At 34.3% G+C, this 17,663-nt stretch overlaps 1 protein-coding gene across 1 annotated transcript; it reads right to left on the bottom strand.

Moving 5' to 3' along the window:
- Positions 1 to 4,138: 4,138 nt before the first annotated feature.
- LOC109096376 (DEAH (Asp-Glu-Ala-His) box polypeptide 29) lies at positions 4,139 to 17,499 on the bottom strand. The gene is made up of 27 exons (XM_042764810.1): positions 17,236 to 17,499; positions 16,938 to 17,011; positions 16,332 to 16,445; positions 16,097 to 16,226; positions 15,865 to 16,007; positions 15,607 to 15,747; positions 15,408 to 15,534; positions 15,144 to 15,299; positions 14,136 to 14,307; positions 13,931 to 14,051; positions 13,240 to 13,839; positions 11,834 to 11,977; positions 11,571 to 11,747; positions 11,212 to 11,352; positions 10,955 to 11,099; positions 10,641 to 10,761; positions 9,627 to 9,711; positions 9,421 to 9,509; positions 9,202 to 9,330; positions 8,669 to 8,744; positions 7,038 to 7,262; positions 6,749 to 6,885; positions 6,582 to 6,672; positions 4,914 to 5,231; positions 4,669 to 4,800; positions 4,402 to 4,498; positions 4,139 to 4,316 (listed from the first exon to the last, which is right to left on the bottom strand). Exons 1-27 carry the CDS (start codon positions 17,342 to 17,344, stop codon positions 4,261 to 4,263), a joined length of 4,050 nt encoding a protein of 1,349 aa, XP_042620744.1. The 5' UTR covers positions 17,345 to 17,499; the 3' UTR covers positions 4,139 to 4,260.
- Positions 17,500 to 17,663: the final 164 nt, after the last annotated feature.

Genomic DNA, 17,663 nt, shown 5'->3' with positions numbered 1-17,663 from the left:
TAATGCGAAACCTGCAAATAATTCCCATTTCACCCTTAAACTGTTTAATATATATAAATATAAAAATTATACATTTAATGAAAAAATTTAAAATAAATAAAATGCTGTTCTCTATGTATTTTATTTCAAAATATGGTGAATTTCAGGGTAAACCAGCATATTCAGTTAGAAAAAATGGTTGGGAATTAACTGAATGGTGAAAGTGAGAGTTACATACTGTAATGGGCAAAGACAATCATTTTTTCCCCCTATTGTAATAACATGCACAGGTGAAGCTTTCACAAAACCAGGAATGTGCAGTAAGAAGTTAAATAACTTTAGAATTTTTTTATTTGATTTTGATTTTATGCTGAATTTTTGTTGGGATTTCAAGGCCTGGAATTTTATTTTATTTTTCATAATCACTGTAACCTATGGAAGCAAAGTTAAAAAAAAAAAAAAAATGCTTTACATCTAGTATTGTGTAGCCAGATTTCTCAGCTGGGCATTTGTCTTCTTCAGGGCAGATGTTTCCTCTTGCTTTCTCCTGAGTGTGGCATGAAGCTGCAGAGAGAGACGCATGATTATTATTCACTAATACAGTTAGTGAAGTATGTGAGCATCAGAGATAATGTGGTTCACATGGTGATCTAGTCAAACATGTGCCCTCAAAACATCATGTGCAGAATGAGCTCATTCACCGTCATTCAGTTTGCATACCTGCACAAGTGAAGAATCATTATCACGCTCATATATTTCCATAAGAAATAATGTATCGGACCACATGCAGCATAATCTGAATAGATTGCTGAATTATTTGAATTACAAATAAAGGATGCACTGACAAACCGTGGTCTGAACGGCACTTGCTAAGGCAAGATAATCATTTCTGAGTCACTAAGCAATATAACGCACCAAAAAGAGAAGTGGTCGACATTTATGTCACATAGGACAGTTTTATGTGGAAATCAGCAGCTGCAGTGTGTGAATATTCTTTCATTCTAGTTCTCGAAAATGTTTTAAACTAATTTAATCCCACAGGTTACATCTGAGAGTGAAACTCTAGTTTTTACATGAATGAAGCTAGTTTGCCTCTAAAAATTGCCTGTTTTGTTACATTAAATGAAAACAGAGTAAAATGTGAAAATATATATATACATTTAGCTTTTAAAATGTATTGTTACTTTAGTGTGTGCAGCTTTGTAGATATATTTGGTTTTTGCTGGGAACTGAGCATGTGTTGACTCTGTAATTTCCCACTGGTTACAATTGTGACCAAGAAAAAAACCACACTTTGAATAACTTCTTAGAAGCTTTTTTTTTTTTTTTTTTTTTTAGAAAAGCCAAGCAGTTTCAGTTTCAAATGTTTCTTTGGCAAATCCAAGGAGTAAAATACACGTAGTCGCCTATCTGAGGATGATTAGGAGTAAATGAGCTCAAAAGGGGGGTATTTTGGCTGATTCTTGGGCTAGGGCTGTTTTTGACATCAAAGAAAGGATATGTTCATCTTCATTTATCACATATCTTGGAATAAATAATGGATCATGGCCTTGAACAACCTTTAGTCGAACTTTGGTATTATGTGCAACCTACTTTCTTCCATTTTTTGGTCAAAAGGTTGGATAAACCTTGGAAACTTGGCCCAGCAAGTCTGCTTTCAGCCAATGACCTTTAAATTTGTCAAATGAAAACAGAAATGAACTGCTTCTGCATTAAACCCACCTGTCTATTCAGATCTAGAGAGAGATCCAGATCTGTGTGGTCTTCCTGTGTCAGTGGATTGATACTTCCCTGTGAATAAGGGTGTTTTCACACCTGGTCCTTTTCAGGGGAATCACGTGATTTTTGGCCCATATGTGAACACTCCAAATGATCTCGGACCCCTCAGAAGCGAATCTCGTTTGGAAGCTGTTGAAATTAAAATAAACGAGTGTATGTTGTGAGCGAATAATTTTTAGAGATCTGCCAGAAGCAGCAGCTATTATGAACAGGTGATTTGTTCGGAGACATCTGACGACTAAACTACATCGGAATTCACGAATGGAAAAATCAAGTGAGCCCGGGCCGATTTTTAGTTTTTAGCGAACCATATTCAGACCACCTCCCGAGATGGTCTCTGCTTGTCAACAGTTTCCATCTCGCCTTTCTATTCTAGTCTATTCTAATCTATTCTATTGCCAAATAAATAAAATGTTGATTTGAGTTTTTCAGACCAGAGTGATTTTTATTATTAAAATGTTAGTATTGTAGTTATTATATATATATAAAAATTTCATTCCATTTTCATTTGAATAAGAAATAAAATAAAATTAAAATATTTTATTTAGCTTTAATATTTCACTTAGCTTTTTAGTACTTCAGACATAATTATTAAAAAACATATATTTAGTTTAGTTTACTAAAAATATATATTTAGTTGTATTTAGTTACCAAGGCAAAATTTTTACATCTAATGTTTATTTCATATTTAAATGATCTAAATTTGTATATATACAGTACAGACCAAAAGTTTGGAAACATTACTATTTTTAATTTTTTTTGAATTAATTTTTTTATTGTTTTTTGAAAGAAGTCTCTTCTGTCAAAAATACAGAAAAAACAGTAATATTGTGAAATATTATTACAACTTAAAATAATAGTTTTCTATTTGAATATACTTTAAAAAAAAATAATTTATTCCTGTGATGCAAAGCTGAATTTTCAGCACCATTACTCCAGCCTTCAGTGTCACATGTAACATCCAGTCTATCACATGATCATTTAGAAATCATTCTAATATTCTGATTTATTATGAGTGTTGGAAACAGTTCTGCTGTCTAATATATTTGATGAATAAAAGGTTAAAAAGAACTGCATTTATTCAAAATAAAAAACAATTCTAATAATATATATTCTAATAATATATTTTCTTTACTATCACTTTTTAGCAATTTAACACATCCTTGCTGAATAAAAGTATTGATTTTATTTTAAAAAAGAAAAAAAATTACTGACCCCAAATTACTGACCAGTAGTGTATATTGTTATTACAAAATATTGATATTTTAAAAACATAGCTTCTTTTTTTTATTTTTATTTTTTTTACTTTTTATTCATCAAAGTATCCTAAAAAAGTATCACATGTTCTGAAAAATATTAAGCAGCAGAACTGTTTCCAACTTTGATAATGAATCATCATATTAGAATGATTTCTAAAGGATCATGTGATAATGATCCTAAAAATTCAGCTTTGCATCACAGAAATAAATGATAATTTAAAGTATAATAAATTTAAAAACAATTATTTTAAATTGTAATAATATATCACAATATTAATTTTTTTTTTCTGTATTTTTGATCAAATAAATGCAGGCTTGATGAGCAGAAGAAACTTCTTTCAGAATCATTAAAAATAGTAATGTTTCCAAACTTTTGGTCTGTACTGTATATATATATATATATACATATTTTTTTCTATATATATATATATATATATATATATATATATATATATATATTTATATATATATAGATTTAGTTTTAGTTAACAATAACAGCACTAAAAGATGCTTATTCTATTCTATTCTATTCTATTCTATTTGTTTCTATTCGTCTAGTCTAGGGGTGAAGCACTGATCACTTTGTGCTTGAAGAGCTTTCCCTGCTGGAAACAACCATGTTGTTGATGGGTTTGTCAGGAAGAACGCTAATGTAGTTATTGATTATTCAGTTATATTGGCTTTTTAGACATTCATTTGGAACCATAAATAATGTTACTCAATTAAATCTTTAAAAGAGTATCAGACTACCATTAATATACTGAGACATAATGCTTTTTGAGGCCCTTTTTTGTTCTAAATAAATAACATCAACAAAATTCCATTCTCAAAGTCCACTGTGTCAGGGAAATCACCCAAGTCAAAGTGTTAATGTCTGTCATTATTCATCTGTAATAATTATACGTCAAACTTGAGACACGAATCTTAACCAGTTATATATAATGTTACATTTACAAGACCATAATTTGATATTGCATTCACTTCTATCAATAACAAAACAATTACGTTAGACCCACAAGACTGTTTGTCTGCATTCCTACTGACGTAAAGGAAAAAAAACTAAAACAAAACAACTGTCAGTCTATTACGATAATGGATTTAACAAATACCACAAACATTTATTTCATTTTATTTGTCTTAAAATATTTTTATTCTGGTTTGGCAATATCATTTACGTTCTCAGCCCTCAGTGAGGATCGTCAGCATTTCAGTAATTCATGATTGAGCACAAGCAGGCACTTCCTCAGAGCATGTTTTCTGACTTGATCAGTTCTGTGATGATTTGTATGGTTTTCTCATCTGAAAAGGATAAAAAATAAAAGGGATCATACAAATACATAATGATAAAATAAATATAATAAAGATTTATTCAACAATAAGTTACCTTCCAAATTCATTTTGGGGTTGGCCAGTTTCCTCTCCAGGAGGGAGTCGATCAGTTTGCGAAGGTGTTTGAAGATCACGCCAATTCTGACTGGAGCCTGGTGGGAAATAAAACAGTATAAACTGTTATTATTAGAGTTATCTTACAGTTTGACAACCATTTTATGATGCATCAGTGCTCAATAAAGCGATCAATGCAAATCAGGCAATCAACCATGCATAGATAACCGATGAGAAACAAGACACGCATTCAAAAACTTCCCCTCACCTGGAAACAGATCCATCCATCCAGAGAGATGAGTCTCTCCCTGTGCTGCACATCAATATCACCTCCAAACAGCAGCATTGATAAAGGAGAGATCAACGTAGTGTCTCTTAGAAACACCTTAGTGTACTTCACCTGCAGGCAAGACGAGTAAATAGTGGTTGTATGAGTGATCAGGGTAATAAGAGACTTCTTTCAGAAAGTGTCAGGAAAGGTCACAGTTATATATTAAAGCTAGTCCAACACACCTTTTCCTGGAAGAGCAGCCAACCGTGTGTCTGTAGGAAGCGGTTGACTGAGGAGGGGTGAACGTGGGCCTTTCCCTGAGCCGTCTCAGCCACACACACCACCCGCTCCTGAACGTCCAGAGAGGGAGTGCAGAGGATACGGCCCACGCTGTCATACAGACCCGCAGTCAACACGGCTTTGAGGACAGAGACGTCCTGCTGGGAGAGCGAGCCGAGGGCTTTGGGTTCAGCGCCGGGCCGAGAGCGAGGAGTTCGGCTGGGCTTGGAAGCAGTGAAACCGGCCTGCTCCACCATCCTAATGAGCTCCCGCTTCACATCCTGAGGAGGTTAAATACCTTGTTAAACACCAAATGGTAATGGGTCGGTTTAACGTATTGCCTCTAATTATTCTAAAATGCATTCAAAATTCCTGCATTTACTTGAACACACTTTAATTTGTGAATTCAGTAATTTTGATATAAAAAAGTGTATCTGTGTATATAGAGATTACAAAAAAGTCCAATTTTTTGTTTTAGTATTATTAGCATTTGAAAACCGTTCTCCGACGAAGACAGCTACATATGAAAAACACAAAACAGGAAATAATATCACATATCTTAGACCTTTTATCTAGAAAAACATGATATTTTAAAAATGTGTATTCTAAACTTTTCACTTGGTGGATAAACTAAATATTAAAATAATACAAATGTTTTCAGTAATTGAAATAAGGCTGAAATGAAAAAATATAAATGATAGCTCAAGAATAAAAATTTTAATATATACTTAAATATATACTTAAATTCAAATACTAAATTTAACTGAAGTACTAAAACTAAAAGTGAAATCAAAATAAAGCAATATAGGAATATTAAAAAAAACTAATTAAAAATGACAAAAGCATGTATAAAATGACCAAAACACAAATTAAAATGAAAATAAAGACTGATACACACACATGCAAATATAGATATATATATACACACACACACAGTCTTTATAATTGTAATATGTATATATGTGTGTGTGTGTGTGTATATATATATATATATATATATATATATATATATATAGAGAGAGAGAGAGAGAGAGAGAGAGAGAGAGAGACATACACACACACACAAAAATTCTTTAAAAGTATATAAATAATACTATAATAACTCTGGATGGTTACACCACATGACATTTTAGAGACATTAATCCTTTAATATTTTAAAGATATTAAAATATAAATATTAGAAAACTGAAAATGCAAATAAATGCGTTTAAGTACCAAATTACTAAAAACTAAAATCAAAATGAATTGAAGATAGAAAAATGATTACAAAAGCATGTAACAAAACTACTAAATCTGAAGTATATAGATTTCACTGCATTAACTCCGGATGGTTACCCCACATGACATTGAATCTAAAATCTTTCATGGTATAAATGATATAACCGTATTTCAAAAATGTATGAAACCAACAAGAACACATTTTTAAAACATGTCATTTTTTTTGAAAGCTTTCTCCTTTTGTTCTCTTCAATTTATCATCATCCCTTAAAATAAACATTTGAAAAAATCCTATTTGCACACACGCAGCTCAACCAATGCAAGCTCTAGATGATCAGACATACATTCGGCAATTAATCATCCTGACTGTTAATGAATCAGCAAGTGTGTTAGGAGCTGTAAGAGGACGTCACCTCAATGGTCAGGAGAGCGTTGCGGCTCAGGAAGTGTCTCTGGCAGAAAGCCATCTCAGCACGCGTTCCCTCGCTCCGAGAGCTCTTCCACCTGTGAGCAGTAACTTCATTACAATGATTTCACTATACCGCCATACAGTGCTGTTCTCTTGAACATGTGTGATCACCTAAGGTAAGCATTGTAGATGGTCATGTGATCTGAGTTTGCGACTGCTAGAGCAGATTTAGCCAGGTTGGCCTCCTCCTTCCTGTTCATAGGAGTAACAAAGGGGGACTTCTCAGACATGGCCGCTGCGATGGTGGCCTGAATATAAACAAAACAAAGAAAGATTTGCTTGTTGTTCAGTACATCCTTTACCAATATTACACAGAAGAAAGTAAGTCAGCATGCTTGGAACGACATGAGGGTGAGAAATGATGACAGAAATTTAGTAACATGCTGCAAAAAACGCTCACAATGGGTTCCAGGCAGCCAAAGATGGCACCAAAAATGAGCATTTTCCCGATCTTGACGTTGACAGGAAGGGCGGCCAAGTGATGGCCGAGTGGTGTGAGGGTGTAGCTATCTTGCTGACAGGCGCCGATCTTCCTCAGCAGACTGACAGCATTACACACAGCCTGCTGCTGAGGTGCATCGAGAGCTTGACACAGGAAATCCTCTGGAGAACCATATTCACACTTCTGTTCACACATAGAGAAAGGTGACAGAAGTCAGTTTATTACCAGTGGAAAAAAACGCTTTGGGTACACTAACACTATTATTCATAAGTGTGAGGTCAGACTTTTTTTTTTAAATGTGTTAAATTGATTAAAAGTGACAAATCTTTTTAACAATATTATAGCATTTGCTATTTCAAGTAAATGCTATCCTTTTGAGCATTCTATTCATCAAAGAATCGTGGAAAAAAAAATGATCACGATTTTCACACAAATATGAAGCACAACTTAATAATCAGAAATGTTTCTTGAGCAGCAAATCGGCATTTTAGAATGATTTCTGATGGATCATGTGTTAGTGAATACTGGATTAATGATGCTGGAAATTCAGCTTTTGCATCACAGGTAGGGATGTAACGATTCACAAATTGAAATTTAAGACAAATTATAAATCAAATGTGTCCTTTTATTATTGCTTGGAGAAAATGCTGGATGTTTCTTTATGAAATTGGAATATAACACTATAATAATATACTCATATAGTACTTGCATATCATCGCTTTTTTTGGTTTTGATTGCTTCTATTGTACTTATTTGTAAGTTGATTTGGAAAAAAGCGTCTGCTAAATGGCAAAATTTTAATATAATGTAAATGTAAATAACAAAACTAAATTGAAATTTTAAAACAAGCCACAAGTCTAATAAGTAACACAAACAAAATAAATCTCCTCATATAAACAAATTAAAGCTTTGTCTGTGCTCTTTCCATTTAAAATGAGAGGCAACCACTGCATTTAATCAAGATCCAAACAAAGATGCTGCATTCATGCAACATGAGCAGTTTTTAATTTAAATTAGATTGTATAATTTCAAAATTTGAAGCAAAAATAGAATGATTTGACTTCAGTTTTGTGAAACTATACATAAAAATATCTGTATGAAACCGAAACAGCAGACGAGCTGAACGAGATGCAGATTCACTCTCTGCCAGCAGGGGGCGCTTAAAGCGTTTCCATGGTTTCCACTGTAAACAAAGCAGCGCTGCACTTATGAACTTTAATATGCATTATACAGAAGTTCCCTTCAGACATACATTCATATAAACTCCTACAACTAAATGAATCACGATTTGTTTAGCATCTCAACCGATTTGAATTGTCACATATTTGAATCTATTTTCAACCGGCTCGCGGTTAATCGTTACATCCCTAGGAATAAATTACATTTTAAAATATATTCACATAGAAAACAGTTATTTTAAATTGTAATAGTATTTCACAATATTACTGCTTTTTACTGTTTTTGATCAAATAAATACAGCCTTGGTGAGCCTAAGAGACCTATTGCAAAAACAGTAAAAAAAAAAAAAAATTTAATCAACCACAAACTTTAACACTAAAGTAGTTTCAAAAGACAAAGTTGGTACTTAACATAATATGAAGACAAAGCTCCTCCAAAGGCACTCTGAGAATCTCAGGAATGGAGTAGTCAATGAAGCTCTTAAATCTGGTGTAGGAAAAACAGACATGTGCGGTATGACAGTATATACACTGTACATTTATAAAATACACATATAAATCAGAATTTAGAAATCTATCCCTTTTTGCACTCTACATGCTTTTAACATTTAACCCTAAGGACACATAAAAAAAAACAATACATTTGTAACAGTATTTATTTATTAATCTTTGTTAATGTTAGTTAATAAAATTACAGCTGTTCATTGCTAGTTCCCGTTAACTCAGATCCATAATATAATATTAAAACATGTTAGTTCAAACTTTTTTTTTTTTTTAAACCAATGTAGTTAACTAATGACAAGTAAAAACATATTGTAAATTGTTACCAAATAACTATATAGTGATTTAAAATGTACTCTTATTAAATTTCCTCCCTAAAATATCTTTGTTGACCACCAGATGGAAGGTTGTTACTCTATGAGCCACAATCTGTGGCGTTGTACCTGAATTTGGGGTAAAGGCGGAAACAGAAGCCCTCTTGAACACGTCCTGCCCTCCCCTGCCTCTGCAGAGCGCTGGCTTTACTCACAAAGGTCTCCACCAGAGAGCTCATCTGACTGCTTTCATGATACCTGAAACCAGAAACAGAAGATCAACGCTAACATTTACAACCATCAGATCACAGACAGATTACATTTCAGACATGATCTGGCCCGGCTCACCGATTCTCTTTAGTTTTTCCTGTGTCGATGACGAAGACCACGTCAGGAATGGTGACGCCAGTCTCAGCGATGTTTGTGGACAGAACAATCTTCAAGAGAATATGAAGATGTGAGAGTGGTATACATATTACATACTGCAGAAATAGTAATAGTATGTAGTATGCTGTTCTGAATGAAGCCCTATTAACACTAACATACTGCAGTACCTTTCTGACTCCAGGAGGGGGCACTGTAAAAGCAGAAGACTGGTCCTGAGATGACAGAGTGGAGTGGAGGGCAACCAGCTTATATCTAGAAGCAAACAAACACAGTACAGTATAAATAAAACATTTAAAAAGTTTTATGCCGTATTCAATTAGACAAAAATTACAAAAAAATGAATGGACTGCATTTCTGTCCCTCAGAACTTTTTTTTCTTGTCAACTTAAATATGGCATCTTCTCTGACTAATATCCAAAGTTAAAGGAATCACCCAAAAATGAAAGTATTGAAAAGTGAAACATTTAGCACTCTCAGGCCATTCAAGTTGTAGATGAGTTTGTTTCTTCATCAGATTTGGAGAAATGTAGCATCACATCACTTGCTCACCAGTGGATCCTCTGCAGTGAATGGGTGCCGTCAGAATGAGAGTCCTAATGTTCAATGTTCACTTTATTTGTAATACAACAAATGTTGACCACAGTGCTGTAATTGAGATGACAAATCAGAATAATAATACAATCCCTTTTTAAATTCTATATCATAACAGCACACAAACATAAATAAACCTCAGTTTCAATGAGGCAATTGGTAAAAACCCGTTTCACCCCTAACATAGCACTCATGTATGCTCAAACGCCACAATAACAAATAATGATGAATTTTTCACTTGAGAAAGCTCCAGTGAGGAATTATATTTTAGCCAGAGGCAACAGTTTGAAGTTAAAAATGTCTTGATGGATTTGTTTCTTACAAACACGCAGATTTTCACTTCACAAGACAGTAATTGATGGACTGGAGTGGATTATTGTGATGTTTTTATCAGCTGTTTGGACTCTCATTCTGACGGCACCCATTCACTGCAGAGCATCCATTGGTGAACAAGTGATGTAAAGCTAAATTTATCCAAATCTGTTCTGATGAAGAAACAAACTCATCTACATTACATCTTGTACAGCTTAAGAATAAATTTTCTTTTTTGGGTGAACTATTCCTTTAAAGTATATTTAGGCTGGAGTTACCTGTCCTTTGAGCTGAACCTCTTGTCGGTGGTCACTAGATCATATAGCTGTTGAATATGAGCCAGGCCTGGGAGGAAGATCAGAACCGCACCATCCACATCACGAAACTGAGGCGATTTATCTGAGAAGAACAACCAGAGATACTTTATTTACTCATTAAAACCTTTGAAAAGTAGATTTATCTGAGGAAGTCATGAGTGCTGTTTGCATTGGCAAACATTTCTAATAATACAGCATGGATCCTAATAAGCTACATATTCAGTCACTATAACTGCTGACTCTGTGCTTACAGTACAGTATGTGTCTTATATTACCCAGGTATTCCAGTATGTCTAATATCAGATCCATATTTATCTTATTGGGGTTCATATACTGCAGGACGTGTCGCGTCCGTTTGCTGAAATGATCCAGCTCAGGGCCCAGATCCAAGCCTGAGCCGGAGTCCCTCATGATCAGCTCCTGAACACAACAAAAGAACACACATTTACAAAACAATACACGCCTGCAATGAACCGCCCCAGAACAGCCTTACGCATGATACAGACAGATTCTTCTGGATTTCTGTCCTAACCTGGTGCTGAAAAGTCTTTCCTCCTTTCTGTGTGATGTTGATGCTGACTTCCTCTTCCTCCTCCACAAACTTCTGACTGTACTCCGAGTCCTTCTCCAGAACGTAACCCGTCTCCTCCACAATATCCTCCAGGTGAAACACCTGCCACCACAATTTGTCATTATTTTTACTTATTTGCATTACATAAAATAAAATAATTTATGACAAATGATGCATATACAAAAATCAAGTAATGAAAATACTAATATTAGTATATATATATATATATATATATATATATATATATATATATATATATATATATATATATATATATATATAGTTACAGTTTGTTAATATATATTGAGATATGATCTTGCCTCCACAGGGAAAGTTCTGCCAGGTATGGTGACCACAGGACAGCGGTTGAAGTAGTTGGCAAACTTTTGACAGTCCACTGTAGCGCTCATCAATATCAAATGCAGATCTGAGCGCTTATGAACCACTTCTTTCAGTATGGTGAGGAGAAAATCTGACTGTACGCTCCGCTCATGAACCTACAATATTGAGACGATTTTGGGGTTAAACGGTCCAGCGTTAAGTGTGCACTGTAAGTGTATTCATAGTTATATGTGAGCTTCACCTCGTCCACGATGATGTGTGTGAGGGAGCTGAGGAGCCGGTCCTGCTGTAGTTTGCGCAGCAGGACTCCAGTGGTGCAGTACAGCAGTCGTGTGGCGTCCCCAGAGCGGTTCTCCATCCGGATTTGGTATCCACACAGTGAACTCTGTAATGCAAATATTCCATGATATTATTACTATGGTGTCTCTGCCTTAAACTACCATTATGACACTTTTACTGCAGTTCTTTTGACATTTTTCAAGTTCTTAGAAATGATTTTGAAAAACCAAAAAGAAAAATCTAATTTTAATAACTCTAAATTTAACTAAAGTTATATATATATATATATATATATATATATATATATATATATATATATATATATATATATATATATATAGATAGATAGATAGATAGATAGATATAATTTTTTTTTTTACTTACACTCTAAATTTTATGTTCCCAAATATCATTAATTATTAATTCAAAAATATCATTACGTTTTTGGAGAGTCGCACCACATGACATTTTACACCCCCCCAAAAAAAAGAAAAAAGAAGAAGAAATTTTTAGATTCTATCTGACCTTGATAGTCTGTGATATAGTTTCATATTTAATTCTGTATAAACTCCATATAATGTACTTTTTTTTGGGGGGTGGTCACACACCATGTCATGATTTTGATTTGGTGAATATAATTGGTTTGGATATAATTATCTTTTATTATATATATATATATATATATATATATATATATATATATATATATATATATATATGTATATATATATATATATATATATATATATATGTATATGTATATATATATATATATATATATATATATATATATATATATTTTGTATAAAATATATAATATTTATATAAAAATAATAATAAGAAGAAATAATAAATAATAATGTCCAAATGTTTAAAAAGGATTAATTTGATAAAAATTAAGCTTTTCAAGAATTTCATCCTTTTAATGAGTTTTATTTCTTTATTATAATGAGGACAGTTCAAGAGGGGTATTCAAGTCATTATATGCATGTAACTGCATTGTTGAATAAATTAATAGATCCAGACAAAAATAATGAGCGTAGTCACTGACCCATTTCATGAAATGATTACTTAATACAAATTAATAATACATATATTATTAATACTTAACTTTACATTTATTCAAAAAAAAAAAAAAAAAAAACTTAATACATAGATTTTTTTCCTTTTCTTTTTTTCAAAAAAAAATTTTTTTTTTGAGCCTTAAAGAGTGTTAGCGTAAGTCTCATGTGTCTCTTTTGTGGTTATCAGCCCAGAAGTTTAACTTGCATCTTATACCTCCTCACATATTAGGATGAACACCATTAAAAACAAGGTTTATGTTTTTCCACATAAACTGTTTCAAAAGTTAACTTCCTGAGATCTAACCTTGGCTCCCGGTCCGTCCTCGCACCCCAGCTCCTGCGACACCCTGCTGGCCAGACTCATGGCTGAAATCCTTCTGGGCTGCGTCACCACCACATTGCAAGGCTGCGCGGCCTCCCCATTAGCCAGGAGCTCCTCCAGGATCAACTGAGGAATCTGTGTGCTCTTCCCGCTCCCCGTCTCCCCAGCGATCACCAGCACACGGTGACACCGCAGAGCCTCGAGCACCATCTGACGCTGCTGGAAGACTGGCAGCTGCTCCCTCTCGACTAGCAGCCTGCGAGCCAGAGCCGAGCTCCGCAGTTTGAGGAACAGTCTCCGGGACATCTCCTCCGCCATGAAGCCTCCTTTGCACTGGGGCTCGTGGTCCTCCTGCATGTCTAGGTTTTCCCAGGAGTCTTCCAGTTCAGCATCCTGAAGACCCTGCTGCTCGGCCTGCGGTTGAAGGGTCTGTTGCTGTTTGAGGCGGGTGAGAAGATGTGCGATGAACTGGTCACGTGGTTTGTTGATGGCGGAGCGGGTTTGCTCCTCTTCTTTTTGTTCGCTGTCTCTCCACTCAAGCCACACCTCACGGTAGGTGAGCGGCAGAAGCTGATGCACCGACTAATGGAGAACAAAGGTGGATAAAATGAATGAAATACATAAAGCAAGCAACCATTTGTCTAATATGTGAATGTAGTGCTTTAAAACTCACCTGTCCTTTGACTAGGTTAAAAAGGGCAAGCGTGGCTCCTAAGTGCTGGGCCTGCATGCCGTCCTCAGTCAGGATAGTGGGACAAACCTCCAAAACATCATTAGGCCTCTGAATCCGAACTCTGACAGGAATGACACATAATGGGACAATCAAATCTGCATTCACTATACAACCAGAATCAAGATGCAATTTTAACGCAACATACCTGCATTTCCAATATCTTCCGACTGCAACTTTCTGGAAGGATGGCGGAGGGCTCTTCGGGAGGTTCTTCCTGCACCAATCAATCAGAAACTGTTTTGGAGACTTGCCAGTCCAGCTCCTTGACGTGTAGTCAAAGTTACGAATATCTTTGGGCTCGTTCTCCTGTTTCTCAGCTACAGCATCAACAATGACAAATCAGAATGACACGGTTAAAAATAACTGTCAAGACATTAGAAAATAAAAACACTCATATCTGACACCGCACTACATAGGCACAATCACAGCACAGCACAAAACAATTATTAAATTTAATGATATATAAAAATAAATAAATAAATAATTAATTAAAAAACATTAAAAATCATGACATATAGCATAAAGAAATAAACTAAACAAAGAAGTAAAATATTAAAGTAACATAATAAATGTACATTAAAATGCTGTAAAAAAAAATCACAATATAACAAAACATAAAATAGTACAACAGCACAAAAAAAAAAAAAAAAAAAAACTGAATACAAAAATGTAACAATATAAAGTAACAGAATAAAATATAAATAAAACCCTACACAAACAATAATGTAAAATAACAAAATAGAATCATATAAAAATATTAAAAAAAAAACAAATGTTATAAAAATGTTTTATTTGTTTTATAAAAATGTATAAAAAAATAAAAAACAATGACATAAAATAAAGTAAACTGAAAATATCAGCATAAAAAAAAAAAAATGTCAAACATTAAAATAATAACATAACATTCAATAAAATTAAAAATAAATAAAAAAATCATGCAAAATAACAATATATTATTTTATATTGTTATATTGTCACAAACAATAAAATAAAAAAATATAACAGCATAACAAAGCATTAAAAACAACGTAAAGAAACAAAGCAACACATATATCATAAATATCATAAAATAAAAATAAACATCATAAAAAATGTAATTTTTTTTTTTTTTTTTAAATGATACATTGTAATTATTTTACAAAAGTTCTCTTACTTTTTTCTGCTGGCGGTGTGTCTGCTTGCTCAAAGATGTTGAAGTTGAGGTCCTCCTTGCCATCAGTGAGTGTAACTGGCTTCTTTTCCTCTTTGGGAGTGTCTTTAACTTTGATAGCCGAGTTAAACATCGGATGACTCTCCAAAGACTTCATTTCTGCAATGTAAACAAACACCGTTGAGAAACAAATTCATGATAACATTTTCTCATGATCTACAATGAACAGATACCCTGAAAGATAGAAAACACTGCAGGCACGGAGACCTTGCTGGATGACTCTGATCCGGTCCTGCGCTGTCCTCTGCCCTGCTTTGTCTTTCTTGGCTTTAGATTCTGCAGCCATCTCCTTCGCGTCATACAGCTGAGCGCTCAGCAGCAGGTATCTGTCATTCTGCAGGAACAGCATGAGAACTTACGGGAAGCTGCTGATGTAATAGTGAAGTAATGTGGAGACCAGACTCACAGGATCAAACTTCTCCTCCAGCTCTGGGTTAATCACACTCGAGTCCTTGATTTCATCGTCTTCACTGCTCTGATCTTCAGACTGTTCAGCGTAGCGCAGTATCCACTCCTTCATACTGCCACCGCTGTCTTTTACACAAGTCTGGCATTAAAAAAATGTTTTTTAACTTTCTGAAATCTCAAAAGATTAAGTGAAGTTTCATTTTTAGGTGAACTACTCCTTTCAGGAGAATGAGATTCTCATGACACTTTAACACACCTTTGCCTTTGGTTTCTCGTCCTCTTTAGATGCCTCTTTCTTGGCCACTGTTTGTTTCTCGTCCTCTTTAGGAGCCTGAAACTTGGGGCGAGTCTTCTGTTTCTCCTCCTGCATCTTTTGGCTGAATCCTTCCGGTAGCTCATCTTTAATGATGGAAAAGCGAAAAACAAAACCAGGGTTTATGCTTGAGGAGCAGAACTTAGGTTTTCTGACTACAATCTGAACCTTTTACCGTCTCTGAGGTTCAGACAGAGCCAGTCGAGCGCCGAGTGCAGGTCGCCTCCATACAGCATACTGCTCTTCATGGCCTCCTCGATGTGCTCGGTCTTAAACCGGAACATCTGCAGAGCTGTATACAGATCCTGCCAAACAATATATGATAGATGGCCTTTAGATAATCTTCGATTATAAATAACAAAGTATATTATTTATTTTGTGCAATTAAAGAGGAAACAGAAAAGACTTACCAGCAGCTTTTTGGAGGTGAGTCTGCCAGATATCGGTCCTTTATCAGCATGTTCTTGTCTGTAATCATTAATCAACTTGATCACCTTCTTCTCCAGTTCTGGTTGGATAACAACCCAAACATGCAAAAAACAATTAGTTTAGTAAGGCAAGGCGAAGACAGATATTGTCAATAAAAGACGTTGATGTTTACACAAATGTTCAAAATTCGGGGTCAGTAAGTCTCTTCTACTAAACCAAGAAATACACTGAAATATCATTTTTCAAATATTAAATTAAAATGATAGTTTCTGATTCACAGCTCAAGAAACAATTCTTAATATTATCAGTGTTACAAACACAATTTCTCAATTTTTCAGTTCAAAAGAACAGCATTTATTTAAAATATAAATCGTTTGCAATATTATAAATGTGTTTATTGTCACATTTGATCAATTGAATGAGTCCGTGCTAATCTTTTCTCAATGGTAGTGTACATTTGAGCATTTATGTGTGCATTCGCATGTCAGAAAGTTACATAACCACATAAATTAAAAGTGGTTTATGTAGATCCATTTTCACAAATGTTATTTTAGACTGGAAGATAGAGTATGTTTTTACTGACTCACCTTCAGTATTGATTTATCAGACACACTGCTGGAGTCAGTCTGTGCATTAGTGTTAAGACTGTATGTTTTGGGAACTAAAAGAAAAAAAAATCAAATATTAAAGACAGTTGCAGCTCAGCTCTCAAGACGTGAAACATATGCAACACTTACTGAATAATAATTCATTGATTATTACATTACATTACACCGTGCATCTGAATTCAAATAAATATTTTTTTTTGTATTCGTATATTGTCATATTTAATCACATAACGTTTCTTTTCACACATTAGAAGCAACCTTTAAAATAAAGCCTGACCCCTGGGTTTGTTTTCCTTCTCGTGGTGTGGTTTGTGTTTGCCGGTGGATTCAGACGCTGCAGTAACAGCGAGACCTGCTGCAGACTTCTTCTTCTTCTTCCCACCCATCAGTTCAAGTGTGTGTTACTGATCAACACACAAAATAATCCACATGGCTATAAAACAAAAACACGTATAACGTAAACGTTTGTAGCGGGGAAATGAAGAAGACTCAGCTAAGAGTCTGTGAAGACTGAAACTACTGAAGCGTCTTTCAAAATAAAAGTTCAGCGGATACTCTTGAAAACGTCGGATTTTTACTTTATGCACGAGTACAGTGCTATGTTTATGTAAATGGTGAGAATATAATGACTTTTAAATCGATTAGGATTTATTTTGGAAATAACAATAGATTGTTAAGACGATTTCTTTAAACACTATTTAGACA

This window comes from Cyprinus carpio, chromosome A10 (genome assembly GCF_018340385.1).
Source record: "Cyprinus carpio isolate SPL01 chromosome A10, ASM1834038v1, whole genome shotgun sequence".
Classification (NCBI taxonomy): domain Eukaryota; kingdom Metazoa; phylum Chordata; class Actinopteri; order Cypriniformes; family Cyprinidae; genus Cyprinus; species Cyprinus carpio.
This window is presented reverse-complemented; position numbering and strand designations above follow the sequence as displayed.

Bases quoted from the DNA above. Each gene is read 5' to 3' on its own strand.
- LOC109096376 (XM_042764810.1), bottom strand. From the start codon at position 17,344: ATGGGTGGGAAGAAGAAGAAGAAGTCTGCAGCAGGTCTCGCTGTTACT. The intron at 9,331-9,420 runs GTGAGCCGGGCC...TTCTGGTTTCAG, and splicing joins GGAAAAACTAAAGAGAATCG to GTATCATGAAAGCAGTCAGA. The intron at 7,263-8,668 runs TTAAGTACCAAC...ATGTGTGAACAG, and splicing joins AGCTTTGTCTTCATATTATG to AAGTGTGAATATGGTTCTCC.